Below are 25504 nucleotides of genomic sequence, written 5' to 3'. Positions count from 1 at the left end.
CCAAGGAGAAAGCTGGTTAGCTGTCAGCCATGCCATGGCACCTCCTGGCTTCACGTGTACCAGCCCCATGTGCAGGCAGTTGTGCTGGGGTAATCTCTCTGACCTAACCTGGCTCCAGGCAGATCACCACTGCCTTTCCCTCAAACATCTGTGTTCTCCCATATCTATGAGTCTTTTGGAGATTTCCCCCCAGGGGCCCTCTCCCTTGAAGCAGGTTCCTAATATATCCAGTGATATATTTATATTTGCTGTTATGGAAAAGCTGGATTGTCCTGAAAAGGCAGAATGATCTGTGGAACGAGCTGGTTTTCCTACCTGAGACTGAAGACAGAAAAAAATGCAAATGAAATATGGGTAGTCAGTGATAAATGTGACTTTTTTAAGCAGGTCCATAAAAACATGAATATTATCCCATGAATGATCTGTCACTAAAACCCTGGAAGTATAAATGAGTTAAGTATCAAGATAAGCGTTTTGACACCTGAATTGGTAGAAATCAAAGCCTGAGGTCCCAACATAGAGAGCAAGTGACTCAGGGTGGGAAGGTCTTCTTAGTCACTTCAGACATTGGAGACCCTCAAAGGAGTGCAGGGATTGATTTTATCTAGGTTTGAGCCCTTTAAAGGATGTGTGTGTTTTAGGCAAGGAGCAAAAGCCTTAGTTAATGGGGAACTTAAATAAAAACACGGTCAGGTTCTGGATGGAAAATAAGGCAGGTTTAAATGTTAATGAGGAAGTACAAGTCCAAGTCAAAATCTGTGCTGGGCTGTATGAAATGAGTCTGTGGAGACCAGCATGATGGCAGAGTTCATTTGACTTATTGGAGGCATCTATTAGTGCAAAACGCTTCCAAATGGAGAGGAAAATTGTTTTACTGGGTGTGTTTTTTTCATCAAAATGCTGATGTGAGGCTTTTAAGGAGAGTTGTTCTCCTTGTGTGCCATCATGCCAGGTCTCAGTGGGGGGATGAGGACATGTGAATAGGTCCAGGTCAGCTCATGGGCCATGGTTTTGATGTTGCTCAAGTGCAGAATTGGGCTGTGACAGAGGTACTGCCTCCTAAAATCAGGACATGCAGAGGTGTTGCCTCCAGCAGGACTGGGTTTGCTTTGTGTGGGACAGCTGCCCTGAAGGAAATGAAGCTGTTTGGGATAATCAAGAACGAAGCAGGTATAAATCCACATACCTCCAGCACCTTCAGTCTGGGTTTTTTTTTGTCCTCTCCTCAAATTGCTCCTGTAGAACCTTTTATTTCCCCACTCAGATGGTCTGGGAGGGGAGCAGCCACTGCCCTTATGTTGAAAGCATCAGCCAGGGCCTTTGGAGGCTGCTGCTCCTGCAGATATGAAGGACCTGGGCCACGTTTGATTCCAGGTGAATGTGGCACAGCCTAATTAGTGGCCTCCTACTGTTATTAACCTCTGACTCAGACAGGCTATTTTTTAACTGAGGTGCAAGAAGTTAATACTACTGCTAATGGCTTCCTATCCAAGGCCTTAATGAAAGCCATGCAGGGACCGGGCTTTTCATCAATATCTTTCAAACTTTGAACTTAAAATTATCCTTTCCCCCTGCCATTTTTTTTTAGTTATTTTTATTTTTGTCTTTCTGCCCACTTTTCTGCCTCTTCTGGGACATCCTGGCCCCACTGTACAAACTGGTCAGCAGGGTTGACACCTGCCAGCTCTGTAGCAGAGCTGACACCCCACAACATCCAGATAAATCATCCCAGTTGTTCTACATCGGTCATTGTGGCTTCTCCCACCAGGTAGTGAGATGTCTGCTGGGAGGGCAAGACAAAGGGAAAAGTGAAATCTGTTGGACAGGGAGAAGAGAGAGTAGGGAGATGCTATGTTAGGGAGGAAGCTTGGTCTTGATCTTGTCTTGATCTTGTCCTGGTCTTGCTTAAACCAAACTCCAAGAGAGCTTCACGGATGCAGGAGAGCATTTATATGTGTAAATTTTTTGAGCAGAAATGGAGTAGGATAGAGGCAGCTGGTGTATTGCTAAGACACTCGAGGAAAGGAGGAGGAGGTCCAAGGCTGAAGCTCTCCCATCCAGGCACTGCCTCAAGAGCCTTTTCCAGGGCAGAAGCAGAGACTGGGGAGTATCTTTGTCCTGCAGTGTGATGGAGGGCTCATAGCCTGCCAGTTTGGGGTCATGGCAGTTGATTTTTGGGGTGTTTTCCTTTGTCTCTTGCACTTCTGACCTGTGTGCAATGCAGCTGCAGAGTCATGTTGGTGAAAGAGGATAATATACTCAGGCTCTGTGGCTGGGTGATGCTTTTCTAAAACAAGAATCCATGTTTTATTGAAATATAGTTTTCTTTTTAAAAATAAGCCTGTTTAAATAAATTTGAAATTATGACAACCTATTTTAAGGCTTAAATTTACTATAACCTATTAATCATTTAAATAACTTCCATCAAGGATTTCTTCTCAAATATTAATGAGCTGGAGGGTGCTGCTTTTACAATGATATGTCAGATCAGGGGGAAAACATCTCTAACTCTAGCTTTCTAAATGTCACAATGTCACATATTTAGTATCTATTATTTTCACACTTTACAATGGAGCAAATGCTGGTATTTACATTTTTTCCAAATGTCAGTATGTAGAGTTCCCACTGTGCATAAAAGCTCTTGCCTTAATTACTTCTAATTTCACGTTAGCAGGCAGGTGCAGGGAGAGTGTTTTCTTCCATTTGAGCTGGTTCACACAAAGTTGAGAAGCCGTGGGGAGTTGGGAAGGCGGGCGAGCTTGTTTCCCCCTCTCAGTCCATGAATAAAGACCATGTGGGAGAGGAAGAGATGTGCTGCTTCCAATCCTCCTGGCTGCCAGGACCGGCTTTTTTTTTCAAAGGGGATCCATGTCCCTAAACACACAGCTCAGCAGTCAGAGGGAATATTGAAAGCGCTTCTGGCTTTCCTGGCGACTTAACTCCGGGTTTTGCTTCCCGGAGCATCCCCGTGCTCGGGACACCGCGAGTGCTCTGAGCACCGCCAGAAACACGGCCCGTGCTGAGCACAACCAACCTGCCAACTCACTCGCTGGGGCTAATGTTCCTTTTGATTAATCAAAGCAGTTTGGGATGACAAGCCTGGTTCCCAATGCAGATTTTGCCCCCTACTCCCCCCCAGCAGCCAGCTCACTTAAGGCAGCCTAATGAAATTAATTAACAGCAAATTTAAAATGTTGTTTTTCAGCACTGTAATTGAATTCCAGTTTTCATTTGGAGGCAGCATGAAACAAGCAAAATAAAGATGATAATTTGCAAAGCGAGACAGGCGATTTCCCGTTGCCATCAATGGGGCAGATGCAGGAGGGAAAGCTATGCCTCAGTGGGAGGCCTCATTGTGTTTTGTCTGGTTGTCCCAACAAAATCTGCTGTTTTCACAGAAAGCAGCTAACAGGCTTGAGCTGATGGCTGAGATCAAGGTGGTGTGAGATGGTGGTCAAGTTGACCTGCTCTGAGGGGGAGACAGTGATTAAAACAGTGCCCATCTCTCCTGGGGAGAGGTGCTGGTGTTTCCCTGTCTTTGGCTGAGACCCAGCTGTAAGATGTCCCTGAAATTTTGGAGCCAGCCAGGTGAGTTAGGTTTGATTGGGCATTTAGTGTCCTGAAGCATGTGTTGTGTCCCTGTCCTCAGCTGCTCTTCCTGCCTGGGTGTCCTCTACTGCCGTGACAGCCCAGCTTTGTCCATCTGTCTGTCTCACTGCCCCAAACTCTGAAATTAAAAGTATTTAGGAAAGTTAAGGCTGCTTGGGCAGAAGCTTCAGGTACCTCTGCAGGTCTCTGGGCTGAGTCTTGGGTGGAGAGCTGTAAAAAATGGTTGAAAACTGAAAGCCTCTGAAATCACAGCCACGTTTGCATTTCGCTGTTCACAAAAGATGGTGAATATTTTGTCTGCAATCATTTGTGATGTGGTCCCAATCATGCTGCTGACCAGTTGTCTTGTATCCTGTGTTCCCAGTGTCTGAAGCTGTGTTTAACTCGGAGTGTGTGGGTGAAACCTGTCCAAATTAGAGCTGGAAGGACACTGCTAGGTTACTGCTGTCAGTAAGTGCTGTCTCCCTGCAGCACAGCTGGATTTTTGGAGAGGCCCACATTTGGGTTATACCCAGAAATATGGTTTTACTCCCCTTTAGCCCTTGAGGTTGTGATTTATGTAGGGGCAGCGATGGTGCTGGCAGGAGATGGCTGGAGGGTGTCCATCCTTTGGTCCCTCCATCCATTTTTTTGGGAAGAGTTGAACATCTCCCATGAACCCTCTGCTCCACATTTCCCCCTGACCAGCTTTGCTCTTGCAGAGATCTCGGGGAACACGGATGACATCCCTCTGGTGCGCTGGCGGCAGCAGTGGCTGGAGAACGGCACTTTGCTCTTCCACATCCACCACCAGGACGGGGCCCCCAACCTGCCCGGCTTCGACCCCACCGAGGAGCCCCAGACTGAGTCGGCAGAGGAGGAGCTGAGGATCCTCCACATCTCTGTCATGGTATGTGATGGGAAGACAGCCCCTGTTTAGCTGTCCAGAAGCCTGTAGAAAATACTGTAGCTTTTGAAAAGCCATTTATTTCCCCATCTGGCTCCAGCTGCCCTAGGATGGGGATCTCTGCCCACCTTTGGGGTAGTTAGGATGCCCTGGGCACCTCTCTGAGCGGTGAAAGCTAAATGCCTTCACGGGCTGCTTTAAACTTCTCCCTCAGTTTGCATCACTTTGAAAATACATTTGTGGGGTGCCTTCATCCCTGGGGGTTCTGTGCTTTGAAGGTCTCAACCACTTTAACTCAGGGTTAATTCACATTGACTCGTCAGGAGCCTTTTGCCCAGTGCATGCTGCCTGCTGCCCTCTGCCCTGATGCACAGCGTGTGTCACAGTGCCACCAGGGAATGTCACCACCACTTGTATCAGCATGGCAGCCCCGTGGCCATGGTTTCATGTGTCGAGGTTGCACAGCAATACTCCACCCAGCTACACAGAGACTAGGTTTTAAAGGCAGAGAAAGGAGAGATCTCTGTCTTGGGGGAAGATCTGTGGTGTGCTGATTGGTGGTGGTTTTTTTGGTTGGTTGGTTTTTTTGTTGTGTTTGAAAAAATTTGAAGAATCCTACAATTTTTGTGGCACTGGAAGATAATTATCCAGAGACAATGTGTTGTCGAGGCTGCAAACAGGCTGTTCAGTGGTGTCTACCCTAATAAGAGCTTCAATTGCTCTTCCAGATAGCTGCCCAGGGCCAGGTTTCTCCTCCATCATTTGTGCTTGATAAGTCTGAGGGAAAAATGTTTGCAAAGCCACTCCCAAAAACATCTTGCACCATTATCTCTATTTTACTGTCCATTCACAGCTGCTTCTAAGAGGGTGCATCACCTCTGGAGAGGCTGGCCCTGCCGTGGTCTTGGTCTTCTTGGGCACTGCTGTATCCCAAGATCAAGGCAAAAGTGCCTGGATCAAGGCTTGTTATTGAGCTGATGAAAAGGATGTCTACAACTCATTGCTGTCATACCAAAATGTGCAAATGCAGATTGAGTCCTCCCCTGCCCTTTTTCCCCCATCACTCTCAGCTCCGCTCCGACAGCATCCTTACTCCCTGACAAATAGAGGTTGGCTTTTGTGCCAGGAGTCAGGATCACGTGGAGTTTTCAAGGCTGATTTCCTTTCTTTGCTGTGTGGTTGCCAAGGGAAGAAGTGTGAGGGAGGGATTGTATCCATCGTGACCAAGATCAGCTCATGGACGGGGTGAGGAGCACTCCCACATCCCTCCAGTGCAGGGCTCCTCTCACAGCCATCACAGGGATGCGGGACTCGGGGGAGTGAGACAGAATGGGATTTCTGTACTCCTGTGGAGGGAAAACAAGGCTGTGAGGTGGTGGTCTGACCCTCTCCAGTAGGCAGTGCGTGGGGGAGACTTCAGTTCTGGCTTTCCTTCTCCTCTCAGAGCCTCTTGAAATCTCAAGAGTCCACAGGCTGCTTTTCTCAGGCATAATTTGAGCTCTCAGACTATTGCGGCAGAAGAAATTCAGTTTCAATGAAATAACAAGTCTCTTTTGTGAACCCACAGCCACTGCCTGAAAAGGATGAGCATCCACCAGATTTGAGCTCCAGCTTGGTCTCTCCTGTTCACCAGCACAGTTATATGGCAGAGCTCGCTGGTGTTTGGGGGATTTAATGTGCATACAGAGGGAATACAGAGCCAGGAATGCCCTGGAATTCCTCCTACCTGCTTGTCATGCCATCTGCAGGTGGACTTTCTCCAGGTTGATGGAGAGCCATGACAGAGGAGACCATCTCTGGTGGGGATGGGGGTAATCCCCACTTATTTATAGATCAGGAACTCATAGTGATTGGAGCACGATACAGAATTAGGCTCCCAATTTGCCACTGAAAATTCTGCATGACTGCCAGGCACTTTATACAAAGGCATGTAGTGATGGAATTAGACTGATACAGAGATTAGATACTGGGAAGCAATTCTTCCCTGTGAGGGTGGTGAGGCCCTGGCACAGGTTGCTCAGAGAAGCTGTGGCTTCCCCATCTCTGGAAGCGTTCAAGGCCAGGTTGGACAGGGCTTGTCCCTGCTTTTGGCAATGGTGTTGGGATGAGGTGAATTTTAAGGTCCCTACCAGTGAAAACCATTGTAGGGTTCTGTGATTTCTATGATCCAAGGACAGTTTTCAGCCCTAGCAAGATTTTCCAACTTCCTGGCTGTAGGCACCCTGGCAAGAAAGATGCCAGCCAGCCCCCCAACTTCTGCAGGACTGATGGTCTCCTGAATCACTGGAGTTTGTCTCCTCTTCCTTTTTCTGTTTTTAAAGAAAGTTGGGAAGGAACCTGGGAGAGTGCATCACAGCTCCATTATTCTGGAAATGGAAGTGGGTTAAATGTAATGGCCATTAAACTTCCTTTCCCATCTGCCTCTCCTGCTTCTCATTCAATGATTCCCCTAATGTTTTATCCTAATGGAGCAGATTATGACTATTATTTTATTTTCTCGAGATCACCTGTTGCATAGAAAAGAGGAGGGAGACTGGAGCTGTGGACAGACTCTGAGCTCTTAGCTGGCTTCATATGCTTTTTATTGTTATTATTGTTATTATTCTTGGCAGATTGTGCATAAAGGGCCAGTTTGGGGCTTTCATCTCACCGCTCTCTATCTGTGTATAGTGATGTCTTACAGGAGGGTGATCTTGGGGACAGTGGCAGGATGGCAGGGGCAGGTGCAGTTTTGGGGTCCATCCCTGTGGGACAGGAGCTTTTTCAGCCTCTTTCCCCAAACAAGTTCCCCAAACAGCACTTCGGTCCTGTCTCAAGCCTTGATCTCTTTTAATCTGTGCTGCAATTCCTGCTGGGTACCCTGAGAGAATCTCCCCAGATTGAGAGTGACAGCACTGAAACCAGTTGGAAATGGGTCAGAAAAAGTTGCCCGTAGGAGCATTATTTGCCTGGAATAAAGCTGATCTCTGTTTTCAAAGCCAGGAGAGTGAAACAAAACATGCTTTGCTTTAAATGCTGCTTTTTCATGCCTCGGTGGTGACTTCAGAACCGGTCCAGCCCAAGGCATGCTCCAGCTGGCTGCCCTTGGCCAGCGCCGGGTGCTCCTGGTGCCAGCAGGCTCTCGGTGATCAGGCTCCCCTCTCCAACTCCCTTGCTGCTCCAACTTTAGGCCACCCTGGAGGTGTTTGTACCCCAGGGGGTGGCTGATGCCAGCCCCTGGCTGATCCCTGCCCACTCCTGTGCCCGCAGGGAGGGATGATCGCCCTGCTGCTCTCCATCCTGTGCCTGGTGATGATCCTCTACACGCGCCGGCGCTGGTGCAAGCGGCGCAGGGTGCCGCAGCCCCAGAAGAGCGCCAGCGCTGAGGCAGCCAACGAGATCCACTACATCCCCTCGGTGCTGATCGGGGGCCACGGGCGGGAGAGCCTGCGCAACGCCCGTGTGCAGGGCCACAACTCCAGCGGGACGCTCAGCATCCGCGAGACGCCCATCCTGGACGGCTACGAGTACGACATCACCGACCTGCGGCACCACCTGCAGCGGGAGTGCATGAACGGCGGGGAGGACTTCGCCAGCCAGGTCACCCGCACCCTGGACTCGCTGCAGGGCTGCAACGAGAAGGCCAGCATGGACCTCACGCCAGGTGAGATGGGCCCTTTCCTGTTGCTTTCTTACCTTCTTTTCTTTGTGTTGTGTAGGATCATCCACGGATGGCAGGGAGAGGGAACTCTGCAGACCTGAGATGCTCTTGAGAGAACACGTGGTTTTATTGGAAGGCAGCATGAAACAAGCAAAATAAAGATGATAATTTGCAAAGTGAGACAGGCGATTTCACATTGGAAGGGTTTTGGGTAAAAAGGGCTTTGCCTTCAGCCACCAGCCTCAGCTGAAGGGATGCCCCAAAGAGAGAGGGAGAGAGAGAGAGGGTAAAGAGGTAAGAGAGGTGGCAGGGGTAAGCGAGGTAAGATAAGAGAGCAAGCACCTTGTTACAATACATTATATCTCCTTTTGTGCTGAATATTCTAATTTACAGTGACCAACCCACATGAGATACAAAGCCTACAGACTTTGCATACAGCCTATGAGAACTGCTATATTACCATATCACTCTGTATTCTAAACTCTAAAGGCTACTCTCTTATCTACCTTTTCCCGGATACATTGGTGGGGTGGGACTACACCCTTGGGTCCCTTAATGTCCCATTGTTTGTTATCACTTAACCTGTCTCCCACTTAATCACCGTCTTCCTTCCTGCCATGCCTACACATCTCAAAACTAGCTTTCATTTCTATTTCATTCACAGGTTTTACATTTTCAGTATTTCTTGCCAGGCAATCATATTTGTAAGCTTTTCCTGTCTCATCTTTCCCAACAGTGTTAGAGCAGGGATTAATACATGGGTGTGGTATCAATATTTTCTGCTCTTCTCAAGGGAAACTTTTCAACAGTTTTTTTTTTTTTTTTTCCCAAAACAACCTTGTATAAGCAATATTCCTTTCCAATAGCAACAGGTATTGTTTACTACTTCTATTACTTAGCCAATGGGAGAGGTGTCAGCCCTATGGACCAATAATGTGCCTTTTAGCACAGCATGGTATAAAAGGGCTGAATGAATTGTAAATAAAACCTTCTGATTTCTACTGCCTTCTGACTGGAGTCAAACATCTTTATTTCATGTCCTATTGCGAGACACAGGAGTCGCAGTTTTGTATTCGGACTCGGTGTTTATTAATCCTTATCTATATCACAGTCTCAGGAATTGTGAGCTCTAACTAGCAGGTTAGAAAAATGAAGGTGCCTCTAACTCTTTCCAAGGTTAAGTGTTAATCACCCAATAATGAGATGACACCTATATTATTTATATTTTTAACCCAATAATTGACAACTCAGGGTCCGCAATGCAGCAGACCTTTTTACCCAATTAGAAAAAAACACCCCAAACCAAGAAGAAGGTGAAGAAGAAGGACTTAGACAATGCCTTAAATCCTCCATATTGCCCCCATAGGTAATACTATATACTAAAACCTTGAAATCTTAAGTTTCCAGAGTTTCAATACTTTCCAACTTTTCTTCTCTCCATGGTTCCAGACGGGGCATTTTCCCTGGAGCATCTTCCCTGTTTCTCTGGGTTTTCATTGGGTGTGATATGTTGGTGGTCCCCTGAAGGCACTTCCCTTGCTGGGAGACCTTGCAGCCAGTTGAGAGCAGTCCCTGCTGAGTGGGACATGGCTGGGACAGTGCAGCTTTGTGGTTGAGAACCAGAATGGGGTTCCCTTCATGCTATCCCATTGTGACCCCCAAACTTCCCTTCTGTATCTCCAGATTTCTGGTGTCTTCTTCAGGTGAGGTTTTTAGTAGCAAATTTTTACTTGCCATCAGAGTGATTCAGAGCTGCCTTCTGATCACCAGCAGGGATTCTTTGAGGCTTATAACAAACCTGTTCTTTGGTCATATCACTAACTGAGCCATCCAGCCAGAGCCTTCCAACTGAGACATAGTTTGGAAAGATCGTGGTGTAGTGCCTAAAGCTCTCCTGCATACAAAGAAGTGCCCCAGGAGGCTGTGTTAAATCTCAGCTTTTGACTAGTTTGGTGAAGGTGCCAGTCCTCTTCAGGATTTGGGCTGCTCATGAGTGTGCACTGGAGGCATTGGCTTTGGCACCTTGATCACCTCAGGATGATCTGGAGACGAAGCCAAGGAAACCTCCCTCCCTTTTAAAAGTCTTTACCCCTGAAAAATTTTGCCTTCAATTCTTCCTGCTCAGGGAGCGACAACGCCAAGCTGTCCCTGATGAACAAGTACAAGGACAACATCATTGCCACCAGCCCCATGGACTCCAACCACCAGCAGGCCACGCTGCTGTCCCACACCTCCAGCAGCCAGCGCAAGCGCATCAACAACAAGGCGCGAGGTAGGGCGGGCCCCGGGGTGCACGGGCTGCCTGGGGCTTCACCCACTCACATTCCAGCAGCCCACCCTCTCCTGGGATGGAGAAACAGAGCTGGGAGAGAGCATGGAAAAGAGGGTTTGGTTTGGGAGAAACAGAAAATGTGGTGCCTGCAGGGATGCAGATGGTGTTGGGCTGGTTGGGTACAAAGATGCAGATGGTGTTTGCCCCAGTAAATGCTACAGGATACTGGCACAGACACGGGGGAAAGTTGCAAGGTATTGGTGGTGGTTGCGTGGTGGGGGGGTCTGGCTGTGTGTGGTGGGAAGGGGAGCAGATGCTGTCCCTGCTGCACCTGGCAGATGGGGCTCCTGGTTTTTAGTGCAAGGCTTTCCCTGAAGGGTGGTATAGGATGCCAAGGTTTGGGGTGGCACGGTGCCAACCCCTCCATGACTACACTCAGTGTCCCCTGCAGCTGGCTCAGCATTTCTCAACCCCGAGGGGGACTCAGGCACGGAGGCAGACACCGATCCCCAGCTGACCTTCTACACAGACCCCTCACGGAGCCGGAGGCGCAGCCGAGGTGGGTGACGAGCCACGACCCCTCTTGCCTTATTTCCCATCACTTCTCTGGATTTGGAGACTTTGCATTGGCAAAGGAGATGGAAACCCAATTGCAATCCCAGCTGCCGCAAGCAGGCACCAGTCCCTGCTTCACAGCAGGCTGCTGCTGCTCTCCGGTGGAGCTTCTCAGCAGAGGATGAAATAAATTCTGATGTTTTGCTGGAGGCTTCTGCTGGGCACTGGTGTATATTAATGAGTAACATGCTTCAAAGGCTGGCCCGTGCATTCCTGTGCACACACCAGCTGTATGTGCACCAGAGGCTGGGAACAGCCCCAGTCTCCTGGCAGGAGTCTTGCCCCACTGCCCTGCACCATCCCTTTGGGAAGTTTCCTCTTCCCAAAAGGAAAGTTAATGTCTGTTTTCCCTCATGGAGCCTCGTTTGCTGGGTGATGCCTTGTTCCTTTGGGAGTGGCAAGACTGGGAGCCATCTCCTTGAGCTGATGCTGGAAGACTGATTCAAGCTTTGTCTCCAGCCAGTTTGTTTTCCACTCAGCTTCTTCAGCTGAAAGATTAAAAGTCAAAGACCTGCATGCCCTGAGCAGTTAGAGCTCTCTATTGCTTTTTCAAGAGCATCAATGAGCCTGTTGTCATGAGAAAATTAACCTGAGTGAAGTGCCAAGGAGTGGGGAAAACCAGGATACTGCATTTATCTTTTTTTCCTAATATCACTGCTCTGCTTTAAAGCTCTGCTGCTGCAAAGTTCTCAGCATGGTGCAGTGAGGGGTGTGGAAGAGCCAGGGCTCTGGGGGATCAGGAAGATCTTGATCACAGTGGGAGAGAGGGATGGAGAGTCCTATGGCAAAGGCTGCTTCATGTTCTTCAAAGTCCAAAGTGATTCCATTCGATTTGATTGATGCTGGATTTCCAGGGGGCTGGGCAGAGTCTCTGCATCCTGAGGTCCCCTGGATGCACCCAAAGACCTTCCTGGGTTCCTCAGGTGTCAGGTTTGACCGTGCCCCTGTGTTTTGCAGTGGGGTCTCCCCGAAGCCCTGTGAACAAGACCACGCTGACCCTCATCAGTGTGACGAGCTGTGTCATCAGCCTGGTGTGCTCTTCCCACATGAACTGTCCCCTCGTTGTCAAGATCACCCTCCACGTCCCTGAGCACCTGATTGCTGATGGTGAGCACCCCACGGTCTGGCCCATTTCCTCCTGCCCCACTCTGTAAGGTTCAATGGAGCAGAGGGGGGAATGATGGTCAGGATGGGGCAGGACAGAGGGGACAGGCATGGATGGAGGGCACCAGTGTGAGACACAGGGAAGGGGCATGGGATGGAGAGTATGGGCACAGGACAGAGGGGATGAGTGGAAGACAGAGAGGGATGAAGGGGGTGACTCCAGGACAGAAGGGACTCGTGTGAGATGGAGGGTGAGATGTTGGGAGCAAGGGATGGGGTGGTGCAGGATGGAGGGGATAGGCACAGGACAGAAGAGACAAACACAGGGTGGAGATGGCTGTTGTGGGACACAGGGCTTGCTGCAGGATAGAGAGGATGGGCATAGGGCCAAGGAGATTATTGTGGGTTGGAGGGGAATGGATGTGGGTTTTAATGCACCATCATGGGATCAAGGACATTGTGGGACAGAGGGATCAGACCTCAGTGTGGGACCAAGGGGACGGATGTGGGATGGAGATGGCTGCTGTAGGACAGAGGGAAAAGGCACAGGATGGAGGGAGCTGTCATGGGATAGAGAAGACAGGTATGGGATGGAGGGTGCTGTCATATGCCAGACAGGATGGACACAGAACAGGGTATTCCTTGTGGGACAGATGGGACTTTCTTAGGATGGAGTGAATGGGCAGGGGATGGAGGGATCCATCACAGGATGGGGGGAAACATCACGGGATGGATGGGATGCAGGGGACCATCATGGGATGGAGGGTACAGCAGGAGGATGGAGGGTAGAGCAGGTGGAGGTTGCTGACACTGACTCCCCTTGTCTCGGTGGCAGGAAGCCGGTTCATCCTGCTGGAGGGGAGCCAGCTGGATGCCAGTGACTGGCTGAACCCAGCACAGGTTGTCCTCTTCTCCCAGCAAAACTCCAGTGGGCCCTGGGCCCTGGACCTCTGTGCCCGGCGCCTCCTCGACCCCTGTGAGCACCAGTGTGACCCCGAGACCGGTGAGTGTTCCTGAGGTTGGGGTGGGGGTTTGAGAGCTCCCCTCTGCCTCCTCAGCCCAGCTGTGGTGGGAAGGTGCTTCCTCACCTTCTCCACGTGCAGTAGAGAGCTGCTGGGTGTGCTGGGGTGGCTGCAGGCTGCAGGGAAGCACATGGAAATTCTTCCCATGTGTGTTCTCCTGTGTCCCTCATGTCCCTGTCTCCACAGGGGAATGTCTCTGCTATGAAGGTTATATGAAGGACCCTGTGCACAAGCACCTCTGCATCAGGAACGAGTGGGGAACAAACCAGGGGTGAGTGCCCAGGCTTGGGGTGTCCTCACATGAGCTGCTAGGCTTCCACAGCTCCTTGCCACAGCTGTGGTAACTTCTTGGATGGCAGAGTTAGAGGCATCTTGGTGAGTTGTGAGGTCAGCACACGGCTGGGCTCTGCAGCAGGTCTGCAGGAGGTGAGGATTTTTGCTCTTTGAAATAATCAGGAATGATGTACAAGAGGCCATTGTCACGTTTTAGAGTAAACACCCCGTGGAGAAGATTGAGGTTGTTCCTCCCACCCTTGTGTGCACTGTCTTGGGCATCCTGTGCTTTGTGGGGCTTTTGTTTTGGGTGTGTGAGGCATCAGAGGAGGGCTGAGGTCCCCACTGAAAACTGGGAAAATTAAATGCTTTGATACTGTGGCTGAGGGAACAGAGGAGTCACTGTCTGCTCCAGGCTTTACACACCTGGAGGTGCTAAAGGAAATTTTCCTGATGTTTCAGCAGCAATTTAGTGGTGGATTCCAAAAGTTCCCATCTCTCTGTGACCCTCAAGGGGGTGCTCCATCTGTCCCTCAGCACTCATGGGTTTGTGAAGTGCAGCTGGGGCCTCCCGGGAATATCTGGAGGTGGTGTGTAGAAAGCCAAGACCTCCCCAAAATTCACCTCCAAACCCTTTTTTTTTACCCCCCTTATCTCATCACGCTGCAGCTGGATCAGTGGTGGCCCTACACGTGTCAGGATGCCCTCTCTGAAGTCATTAGTCTTCACAGTGGGAAGAGAAAATTCATCAAAGGCTGGGCTTGGCATCTCCCCTGCCGTGCTGCTGTGCTGGGGGATGGCAGCAGTGGGGGGCTGCTGGTGCAGCCCCGCTGTGTCCCTTTGAACTGGGGCCCTGGGGAGAACCCTGCTGCTCCATCCTCAGCCCCCTCTCTGATTTTTATCATTTTAAAGGCAGTTTAGCAACTAAATCCTGTGTGGAGCACCAGCTGTGTTAGACAAGTTGTTACCCTGAGCCAGGGGGATGCTGGTGGCACAGGTGGCCCCATGCTGGGGATGTGCTGTGTGGGGTGGTGATGGTCCCCAAACCTCTGCCAGGTACCACTGCTGGGGAAGGGAAATACAGGCAGAAATACAGTTCCTTGTGCTGTTTGTCCCCAGGGAACAGTGTCCAAGAGGAATGTCCCCAGCTGCCCTGTGCCCTTTCATAAGAGGCACGGAGTGATGGGCTGGGGTGTGTGGAGGGTTATTCCCCTGCCAGGGATTTGCCTGTTTTGGGAGGTGGTGTGCTTAGGAGTGTCTCCAGCCTTAGCCTCCATCAGAGCAGTGTGTTGGGCCCACCACCTTGCAAAAAGCAAATTGGCAAATAACTTTGTCCCTCAAGACAAATAAAAATGGATAATAAAAATGGATAAGCACTGCGGAGAAACATTTGCTTCCTGACCCTCTGCTTTTCCTTCGCTCCTGAGTGTGGGTCTGCAGCTTCACACTTTTATTCCATGCACACTGCTCTTCTCCAGCTTTTTCCTGATTTAGCTGCTTCACTTTCTTAAGGCAAAGTGGAGAAAAAATGCTGCTTTCAGGTAAATTGGGAAAAAATGTAGATGGCAAGAAGCAGGAGAGAAGCCAAGGGCAAGAAGGACCAATACATTTCTGAAGCTCCCTGGACCTGTTTGCATCTCCTCACCCAGCTTTGGTCTCAGCAATGCCCACTTGAAAGGTGCTCAGGACCTCCTCTGTTCCTCTGGGGATTGGGGCTGCTTTTTTAGACCTATCTCCAGCCTGCTGCTTCCACAGGAGCCTTCTCTCTGCCATCTTTCCTGCAACAGGACTTGTACCTGGCCAGGGTACATCTTGTCTTATGTTTCTTCTTAAAAACCAGAATTGGCTATGAAAAATTATGTGCAGCATTTCTAAAATATTTTTCTGTTTGGGGCAGAGAAACCTGGCACTTCTCTTTTTCCCCAAGGTGCAGCAGAACTCCAGACCATGGTGGGGCTGTCAAAGCCTTCTGCCTTCTGTGGGCTCTCGAGAAGGCTCCAGTGCTGCAGTGTCACCATCCTTAGAAAACTCTCTCGAGCCTCTTGAAACTGGGGTCATTTAGTGTGTTTCTTCAGTGAACTTGTCAGACTTTTGTTTCATAAAGTAATGGTAGTAGCTGAAACCACACTTCACCATCCCTACCTGCAGCTTCCACTATTTTTAGGGGCTCTTGAAAGCATGTTCACACTAAGCTTTGTGATGCCAAGGGCAGCTTGGTGTTTAATGAGAGGTTTTTTTTTCCTTTTCTCCTTTCTGTTCCTGATGTCCAGGTGCTGCTTAGTGCAGCTCTGCCTGGAAGGGCTTGTGATGGTAGAGGTCCCTTTTGCATGAACTTTTGGCCTCCACAAGGTCATGACTGTGATGTAGTCTCTTTAGCCTAGGAGAACCATCTTGTCAGAGCCTGTTTAACTGAATAACTCGTAGCTGTAAGCTGGTATTTATGTTTTTTTGGGGGGTAGAGGTTGAGCTGCCATGCTGTCTTTTGCTGGGCTTATCAGCTCACTCCCAGTTCCAGCCCACCCAGGTGGCCTGCAGGTTCACCTGAAAGAGATGTCTGCAAATCTTCTGCTCTCCTCCCCCATCCCAAGGTGAGACCAGCTGTGCCTGACACATTTCTAGCTGTTTGTCTAATATCCTCTGAACCCTCCAATATTGGAGTGATGTGCTGCTGCCACGGGTCAGTCCCCAGAGAAACCACACTGGTGCTTGGTCAACAAAGCAGGATCTGCCAAATCCCTTGGCAATGGCGTGTTCTGGATATGACCTCCTCTGTTTTCCCTGGGTGGCCTTTTTATCTGAAAACTCATTTCAACCCTTTGGTTTAGATGGTTTTGCCGCTGGTTTGTTTTTATTTACACTGATGACAAGTTGACTCGGTGTCTGTTCCCTCAGTAGCATCTAATTTTGCTCATGAAGGCGAGCTCATCTTTGTACTTTATTGGTGGTGGCAGTGAGAAGCTTTTTGTGTTGTGTGTATTTTGGGTACCAGACTGAGCTCCACGCCTCCGCACTGCATCTTTTACCCGATGTGTCCGGACCCTAAATCTTCAGTTTTTCAAAAACTCAGATCTTTTTGATCATGGGTAGCAGATACATTTGATCAGCTCTGCTTTTCTTTTTTATTTTTTTGGTGTGTGTGTGTGTGTGCTGCTCTTTGCCTGTTCTAAACAAATCTGTCTGGTGCTGTTTGTGTGCTCACAGTCTGTCTCCCTGCTTTGATATGCATTGTTAATTAGCTGCTTTTCGACTCTTACTCTAATGTTCCCTGAAGAGGATGCAGTTTCTAGCAATCCCACCAGCAATGCTTCATCTTTGCTCATCAGACCAAATTTCTGCCGTTCTTTTTGTGGTGTAACTTGGCCAAAAATCAAATCAGCTCATTCTGTCTTTAGTTAATAAACTGTTACCTGCCTGCATTTGTTCATCCTAGCCCTTAGATCCATCTCACATGTGGCTTTCCCATTCCCACGTGCAGTTCCCTGGGTGTACTTTTCAGCCTCCACCCATTGAAATTTAAGGTGCTCTGCTTTTAAGGAGTCCTTATCAATGTGCTCTTTTAATTTGTAATGTGCTTCACCCTGGCCTGGGGAGGTTTTAAGGCAGTTTAAGGTGATATGGTGAACATGCCAGGCTGGATGCTCATCCTGCTAATAACTGTTGGGAAACTGTCCCACCCCAGTCCTGCTCCCCCACCCGCAGCCTTGCAGATGTTTTTTCCAGCACAGGACCTGAATTAGTGCATCAGCCTGTGCCCTGCTCACCCAGATCCCCTCCCTTCCCTCCCCATCCTGCCTCCTCCACACACAGATATCCCATCCTGGCAGTGCCTCTGCCGTCTGATCCCATCCCCACCCCACAGAGGAGCGAGGGACACACTGAAGTGACAAGTACAGCACTTTTCCTGCTTAAAGTCTTTATTTTTCTCTCTTTCCACCCCTTTTTCTATCTTCTTTCCCCCTTGCCTCTCTCCCTCCCCTGCTGTGTGCCTCGGCTTTGCGAGCTGGAGGACAGCCTGATAAAAAGCTCCTCGTTCTTTCAGATCCTTTCACCAAACCACCCGTCCCCCTCCTCCCCCCGCCTCATTCTCCTCGTAGATTTACGGGCTGCCCAGCGAGAAAGTGCCAGCATTAGCATTTTTAATAAAGAGCTGCTTGCAAGGAAGGGATGGCAGGGCGGGAGGAGGGTGGGCTAGGAAGGGGAGAGGCATCGGCAGCTGAAACCCGAGCAAAGCTGTTGCAAAGAGAAGCTGGGGAGGAGCTGCGATGGCCATTGCCGATTGGAGATGTCACTCGATGCTCTTCTGCCCTCAGGGTGGTCCTGGGTCTTCATGGGTCCCCACTTTGGGGTCCTGGGGTGCAGCAGATGCTGTGGGGATGCTCTGATCTGTTCACCCTGGGCATGGCCATCCTTGGTTGGAAACCCTGAAAAGCACAGGAGGTCAGGGAACCAGAGGTGAAGTCACCCATTCCAGCGTGTAACAACTTTCTCCTCCAGTGACATTTCAGTCACACTCCCGTGCAGCAACTTCTTGTGCCTCCTGCAAACACCCTCTCCTGTGGCCCCTCCAGCCTCCTGCCAGCTCCCCTCAAACCAGCTGCTCCAGCTCAGCTTGTGTTGGTCACATCCTGCCAGCTCTGGGCTAATTCCTCATCCCACCCATCTTGTCTGGAAGAGTTTTGCAGGTGGTGGGGACAGGCTGGAGCACAGTTCCTGATGCTACAAGTCAGTCTGGCCTCATCCCCTGGGGGCTGCAGTTTAAGCATGGCCCTGTTGAGCTGTTTCAAAGCATTGCCAGCAGTGCCAGGTTTGGGGGCTTAGCAGGTGTTTTGTGAGCTTCCACTCAAGCCCAGGTGTGGAGCAAAGCATCCAGATAATGGTACAGCTAGAAAAGCCAAGAGGCTCAAGATTGTCCTGGGGATCCACTGGCAGCACTTTGGCCTTGGGGTCTTTCTGGCTGAGTGTGGGGAATTTCCTGCTTCTCAGGTTCCCTGGTAGTGCACCATTTTGTTGTTTCAGATGCCTACCTGAGTGCTAAGGCTTGCAAGAAGCTGAGAGCTGTCATTTCTGGCCCATTTAGCCCAACCTGATCAGCTGCAGAGCTGCTGATCAGTCCCACTTTGTGAGCTCTGAAGGCCATTGCAACCAAAATACCCAACAGGAATAACGCAAAGCAGAGCAGTGAGGTGCCTCCAGTGATGGCAGAAAGCAGGGAGGGGAGTGAGACACCCATGCAGGGAGGGACACATCCATGTGGGGAGGGAGGCAGCTATGTGGGGATACACACAGAAGAAGGAGGAGGTGAAACGGTGACAAAAGGCAGCAATGGGGGAGGTGAGGTGTGCCTGGGGGAGGAGATGCTGCCCTGTCCTCTGCAGCAGAAGGCAGAGGTCAGCAGGAGTGCATGGGTGGAAATACCAGTGCTGAGCTTCTGCAGAGCTTCCTTGGAGGTGAGGATGGGTAGGTGTCTCTTGTTGAGCTGGAGTTCTTGTATGCAGGACAAGGCTCACGGCATTTCTGCAGAAGATCCACATCCTCAGTGGTGCCTGGCAACACTGACTCTCCCTTGCCCTGTAGGGATGTAGCTAAAAGCTGAACATTGCATTAAAGAGGCTTTTTTTGACCCCAAGTAGGGGAAAAGTGTGGCCACACATCTCCTTTCCTGGAGCACAGAAACCTCTTCCCTGGATCAAAGCCATCATCACTTTTTACCAGGGCATGTAGCATTAGGACCAGTGGTAATGGGTTCAAACTGACAGAGGGCAGGTTTGATTACATGTTAGGATGAAATTCTTCACTATGAGGGGGGTGAGGCCCTGGCACAGGTTGTCCAGAGAAGCTGTGGCTGCCCCATCCCCGGAAGTGTTCAAGGCCAGGCTGGATGGAGCTTGGAGCAACCTGGTCTAGGGGAAGAGGGGTAGAATGAGATGATCTTTAAAGTCCCTTTCAGCCCTGGCCATTCTGGGACTCTGTGATGACAAGAATTTTAGCCACATTTGGAAATTGCATCCTGGGTGGACACAACATGGCTTGGGTGCTGATTTCAATCTCCCAGATGGGTCCAAATACGCTGGCTCCGTGTCCTGGATGTGTTGACGCCCATGGGCTCACAGATGTGCCACCAGGCAGAGGTTTGGCAGTCCCCGTGCTTTTGCAGCACCTGCCCCAGCACTGAGCTCTGCTGCAAGCCAAGAGCAGCTCTCCACAACCACTTTTCCACCCGAGATGATGGGGAACAATAGCTGGCTTCTGTACAGCCTCTGCCTTTGTTCCTGGCCTGCCGTGCTCCTCAGAAACAAGAATAAAACCCATCTGCAGGAGCACTGGAAGGTGGCGGAGTGAAACATTCACGGTGTTGGCGAGACACAGGGAGCACGTCTCTTTCTGGATGAGGCTGACCTCATTCAAAACAATCTGATTGTGGGCTGAATGTAATCCCCAGCTCACAGCTGACCGGACAGGGAACACGGCATTGTATCCCAACAGAGGAATGAGAAGGCTTGCTGTAATCCTGCAGTCAGGATTTTATTATTATTATTATTATATTTGTCCTTGCTGAAATCACTTCAGATTAGAAATTAAACTGCTTGTGCAGGAGAGCTGTAATTGCCTCGAGAGAAAATCCCTGGGTTTGTCACTGGCACCTGACACTCTCAACTCTGAATTTTAGCAGCAGTGATGGGATGGAAAATCTCCTCTCCCCAGCTCTGAGCTCTTGCAAAGGGGATATGGAGTTTTAGGGTTTGGGAGTGGGGTTCATGGTTACTGAGTCAAAGCCCAGCATGGCTGAGTCTCTTGTCTGTCTCTCTCTGCAAGTGACGGTCTGCCAGCAGGGCTGTGCTGCTGAAGGTTCATGTCCCAAAGGTGTCATGGCCATGGGTGTCCCACTGAAAGGCAGCAGCCTCCAAATCTTAGTGGCTCATCACTCATCACCCTGTGCTATCTACAGCAGCAGGGATGATGGGGATGGGTCACCAGCTCTCCAGCCTTCTGCTTGGCTCCAAGCTGCCACCTTGTCTTCCAGCCCACTTTGCAAAGCCTCCCCTCCTGGAACAGTGAAACACAAGGGTAATAAGGCAGGTGGTGAAACTGGGGTCCCAGACTTGATGTGCTCCCTGGCAAAAGCCTCACAGAGAAAGGGTCCAGCTGTGGTTTGGTTTTCTTTATGCAATTCAATAGCTATGATGCAAATCCCTGAAACAGGACCAGGCAGGTGATACTGAGCACAAAGGGATGTTGGACGTGGCTGGAGTGCACTGAACCCCGAAATAACAGATGCAACACACCCCATGCCTATTGGCACGTTGGGGCTGGGATGAGAATCTGATGCTGCAAGGACCCCAAAATTAAGATCTCAGATCTGAGGCTGTTTTATCATTGTCCTGGCTACCCTAGGAGTCATCCTACCTGAGACCCTTCTGCCTGTGAGTTGGGAGCTGAGCAGGGGAAGCATTTTGGGCTGTGAGCAGCAGTGGGGACACGATGCTCCTGGGTTTCTTTTGCAGGCCTTGGCCATACACCATCTTCCAGCGGGGCTTTGACTTGGTGCTGGGTGAGCAGCCCTCTGACAAGATTTTTCGGTAAGTGGTGGAGGCAGCGTGCTCAGCACATTTTGGGGCTTAAATACAACCCAGGGCATGTAGGCATGCAGGTAACCCAGTTGGCAGGGCTGAGCACAGCTGTCCTGTGCCACCTCCTGGGGACATGAGAGCATGGCTGGGAAGATCCCCCTGCAGCTGTCATGTGGGTGCTGGATACCCAGCAGTCAGTTCCTCTTCTCTGTCCATGGGGAGAGTGAGTTTTAGGCTCTGAAGGAGGGTTTCTATGAAAAATAAAAAAAAGCCTTTTTAAAAAATTACTTAAGTTACATGCAATTTTTGGGAATCATTGGGTGTATTTAGAGGAGCACCCCACTTTACCCTGCCCACACACCTTAGTTTGGGCTGGCAGGCCCGCAGGATGAGCAGGGAGGCTCGAGGGCCTGGATTTGGGCAGAGACAACCTCCCAGCCTCAGCGTTTCCCTCTGTGCCAGCCTCTGCTGCTCTCCCTGGCAGGTTCACCTACACCTTGGGAGAGGGCATGTGGCTGCCCTTGAGCAAGAGCTTTGTCATCCCACCAGCCGAGCTGGCCATCAACCCCTCAGCCAAGTGCAAGACTGACATGACGGTGATGGAGGATGCAGTGGAGGTCAGGTAGGTGCCACGGCGGGGTGAGGGAGTTCAGGAGGGCTATCAGCAAATAGAGCTGGAATCCCCATCCCACGTTTTGCAGGTGGAGATTGGTACAACCATTAACCTGCCCCTCTTTAGTCCTGCAAAGCTGAGCTTTTGGCAGTATTCCTCCTCGTCTCAGTAGCTCCTGCACCCTTCTAAAAGCTTGGCTGCCATCCAGTTCACTGTCAGGCAGAGGAAAGCCTGAGCTCTGGAAAAACCCACACAGCAGCCACGGTCATGCACGCATCCACAACACCTCACTGAAGCAGTGACACATCTCCTCTCCTCTTCCCCCTCCTTGCAGGGAAGAGCTGATGACCTCATCCTCCTTCGACAGCCTGGAGGTCCTTCTGGACTCCTTCGGCCCTGTCCGTGACTGCTCCCGGGACAATGGGGGCTGCAGCAAGAACTTCCGCTGCATCTCGGACCGCAAGCTGGATTCCACGGGCTGCGTGGTGGGTGACCCAGGGGCCTGCCAAACCCCCCTGGTGTGAGCAAGGAAGGGGAGGCCAGACAGGGAAGACTTCCTGTCACTTCAGGGTGGATATTTTGATGTTGATTTTGTAGCAGGATGATGTTTTTGGGCTGGCATCTCCTCTGTTGCTGCACACACACACACACACACGAGGCAGTAAGAGTCCATCTGGCTCTGTGGGAGGCTCCACATCACTCACGTGTGTGTCACCACCACAGCTGCTCTGCCTTAGAACAGAGAATCTGTGGGGTTGGGTACAATGACACCAGAACTGGGCATTGGGGTGGAGAGGCTGTGAGTGGGGGCAGAAAGGGCAGCACCTCTTTGTCAGTCACTGGATCTGGGTTGCTGGAGAGTGGGGTTGATACCAGCACATTGCTTTGGTGGGGGATGGCTTGGAGGGCTCCCACCTCAGGGGATACACTCCTGAGGGCTGCAAAGAGGCTTTGGGGCAGGAGGAATATCTGCAGCTGTGGATGGTGCTGCTGCTGTCCTTCCTGCAGCCCCTGAGCACTGCTCGGGCTGCAGTTTGCAGTGGAGAGCAATGCTGGAGCCCTGCCCTCCACCTCAGCCCTAGAGACACATTTCTTCCCAGGGGTTTTCAGCTCTTACTTCCCCCACCCCCCCAGTGCCCGACCGGACTGAGCCCCATGAAGGATGGCACGGGCTGCTATGACCGTCACGTTGGCGTGGACTGCTCCGATGGCTTCAATGGGGGCTGTGAGCAGCTGTGCCTGCAGCAGATGGTCCCCCTGCCCGAAGACCCCCTGCTCTACAACATCCTCATGTTCTGTGGGTGAGTGGCCCATCACCTCCCTGGCTGCCTGGACACCCCCAGGGTGCTGCTGTTGGTCGCTGCTACCACCCTGAGCTCGTAGGGTTGAGCTGGAGGGAGTCTCCTCTCTCCTTGTGGCTGTCCTCAGTGCTGAGGGGGCTGCAGCTGACAGTGGCCCTCGTGATGGCTTCCCAGGTGCATTGAGGACTACAAGCTGGGCACGGATGGGCGCTCGTGCCAGCTGATCTCGGAGTCGTGCCCCGAGGCCGGGGACTGCGGCGAGCCCCGCGAGCTGCCCATGAACCAGACGCTCTTTGGGGAGATCTTCTACGGCTACAACAACCACTCCAAGGAGGTGGCACCAGGGCAGGTGCTCAAAGGGACCTTCAGGTGAGTTGCAGAGAGGGGAGGGCCCCCAGCAGGGTCATACCTCGCCATCCTCTCCAAGAAGAAGGCATGGGAAGGAGCCTGGGGCTGGGCTGTAGCACACTGCCTGGTCCATCCATGTCTGGCTTCACTTTGCAGAAGATGGAGGGGCTGGTGGGGAGGGTGCATCTGACACTTTCCATCAAGAGTAGACATCTTTTTAATCTGTGCCTGAAGGAAAGGAGAAGTGCCAGGTGTCTTTTTGGGATGGGCCACTTGCTGGAGGGGATGATCCCAGTCATTTTTGCTGTCCTCCAACCTTGCTTTTCTCTCTGCTATTGACTTCCAGGCAGAACAACTTTGCCCGGGGCCTGGAGCAGCAGCTGCCAGATGGGCTGGTGGTGGCCACAGTGCCCTTGGAGAACCAGTGCCAAGAGATGCTCTCTGACCCCACGCCCGACCCTGAGTTCCTCACTGGTGAGTGAGCCCAGCTGGATCCATGTCTCTCCCAGTGAGGCAGCTGCCAGCATGTCCAGCTTCAGCACCTTAACCTCCCACGGGATATATCTACCATGGGATGTATCTGGTCTGGCATGAGCACCCTGTGCTCAGCTGCACATAGAGGAACCAGCAGCTGAGGGTTGGTTCCTTTTTCCAGTAAGAGGAAGGCATTAAAAATAAAGGAAAGCCAAAGGCTGCAAATTAATTGTGGAGTGTAAAACCTCAAGCATCCATCAAATATTTGGGGCATTTGCAAAAAGGATTTTGTCTTTTTTTTTTTTTTTTTTTTGAAAGCAGAAAATGTTTTCCAACTACCTTTGATTTCTTTTCTGATATAATGAAGCATTCAAAACCCAGTGCCACCAAACCAAAATGATTTGGTTTGCTGTGCCAGAGCATCATGGGCCATGAGTGACAGGTTATCATGGGTTCTTAGACAGCCATCAAGGATTTGCCTTTTTTTTTCCCAAGTTGCCAGTACTCATAAATAGCCTTCATTTCCTTGGTGTTTGTTGCGTTTGACTGAAATGACCCGGACATTGAGGAGCTACTGAGCACAGGATGTGGCTAGTAAGGTGCTTTGGTCTCATAGGAGACCTTTTGCATTCCCTTTGTCCAGCTTTCAGGAGGATTTTGGGGAGCACCCATGGACTGTATCCAGGGTCTGGTGGATGCTGGTTGCCCTGACAGTGCATGGCAATGAAGGTTGTGTGTGCAGGCAGATTCAGCAGGGAGGGAGGGTGCTGGTGGGTCTTGGGGAGGCTGAGCTTCCCCAAGAGAGCTGTAAGGGTGGGTCACTCCTGCTTCCCTGGGAATGCTCAACCCTGCCTGGAGGTGCTGGAGTACACCTACCTCCCAATGGGGCTGTCCTGCCTGTGATATGGTTACAGGGATGTAAGGAAGGCACTGCCACCACAGCCCCAGCATCAGAGCAGTGTCAGTGGGGCTGGGACTTCACTGGGAATTACGCTGGGGAGGTAAAAGCCAGTAAATTATCCTGTTCATTTCCCACTGCTCTGCTGGCTTTGTGCCTGATTAAGAAAAAAAAAAAAAAAGGAAAAAAAGGTAAAGAAGTAAAATATTCTCTGCTTGTCAGAAGCTTGGATATCACTGTGAATACATGAGAGGCAGAGCTGCTGAGTAAGGAAGGGCTGTTTTTGCATAAACACTTTTGCAGGGAAGAGCAAGGCTTTGAAGCTGTCGGCAGCAGCCAGCACTGAAGAGAGAGGCGCTGGAAGGCAAAGGATCTTATCCAGCTCATACTCTGCCTTCAGGTCTTGTTACAGAGGGGGGGGATGCCCACTGTTATCCTCCTGAACTCCTGCTGGGTGCCTGTTAGCAGCAGAGTTTGCTGCTCCGCTGCTGAGTGGAGGCGTGATGTGCTGGCTGAGGATCTCTGGAGCTGCCAGGGAGGAGGTGGACTGTCCCAGCATCCTGCCATGGCACTTTAGGGATGCTCTGGCCACCAAATTCAGAGCCAGGAGCACCCTTCAGTTTCCTTTCTGGGGCTTTGTCTGAGGCTCGATGGCCTCTCTGTCCCTCTGCTCATGGAAGCTGAGCAGCCGTGTGCCTTGGGTGCCCAGCCCATGAATTTCTGGCTTCTGTGACTCACAGCTAAATGGCTGAAGAACGGGATGTCTTTGAAGGAGAAGGACAAACCCAGGGTCCTGTTCAGCCCCAGCATTGCCATAATGTCCTGAGGGAGCATTAGCATCAACAGGCGAGTGATTTCCCCGTCCATCTGTTGCCCACTCA

The 25504-nt window shown here is 50.8% G+C and overlaps 1 protein-coding gene across 1 annotated transcript in view; it reads left to right on the top strand.

Annotated features, from left to right (window-relative positions):
• The window catches only part of ASTN1 (astrotactin 1), a gene marked incomplete at its 3' end in the record, with an annotated part of 52718 nt that overhangs the window by 16031 nt on the left and 11183 nt on the right, over positions 1–25504 (top strand). The window contains exons 2-14 of the mRNA XM_083867078.1: positions 4311–4498; positions 7745–8138; positions 10261–10407; positions 10859–10966; positions 11980–12129; positions 12962–13129; positions 13335–13419; positions 20924–20998; positions 21474–21611; positions 21937–22087; positions 22737–22903; positions 23078–23272; positions 23598–23725. Coding sequence (XP_083723204.1) covers positions 4311–4498; positions 7745–8138; positions 10261–10407; positions 10859–10966; positions 11980–12129; positions 12962–13129; positions 13335–13419; positions 20924–20998; positions 21474–21611; positions 21937–22087; positions 22737–22903; positions 23078–23272; positions 23598–23725 — 2094 coding nt within the window. The remainder of the gene's footprint in view (positions 1–4310; positions 4499–7744; positions 8139–10260; positions 10408–10858; positions 10967–11979; positions 12130–12961; positions 13130–13334; positions 13420–20923; positions 20999–21473; positions 21612–21936; positions 22088–22736; positions 22904–23077; positions 23273–23597; positions 23726–25504) is intronic.

The sequence above is a fragment of the Zosterops lateralis genome (genome assembly GCF_965231275.1).
Source record: "Zosterops lateralis genome assembly, chromosome: 9".
Lineage (NCBI taxonomy): Eukaryota > Metazoa > Chordata > Aves > Passeriformes > Zosteropidae > Zosterops > Zosterops lateralis.
The sequence above is the reverse complement of the archived record's forward strand: the minus strand, read 5'-3'. Positions and strand labels throughout refer to the sequence as shown.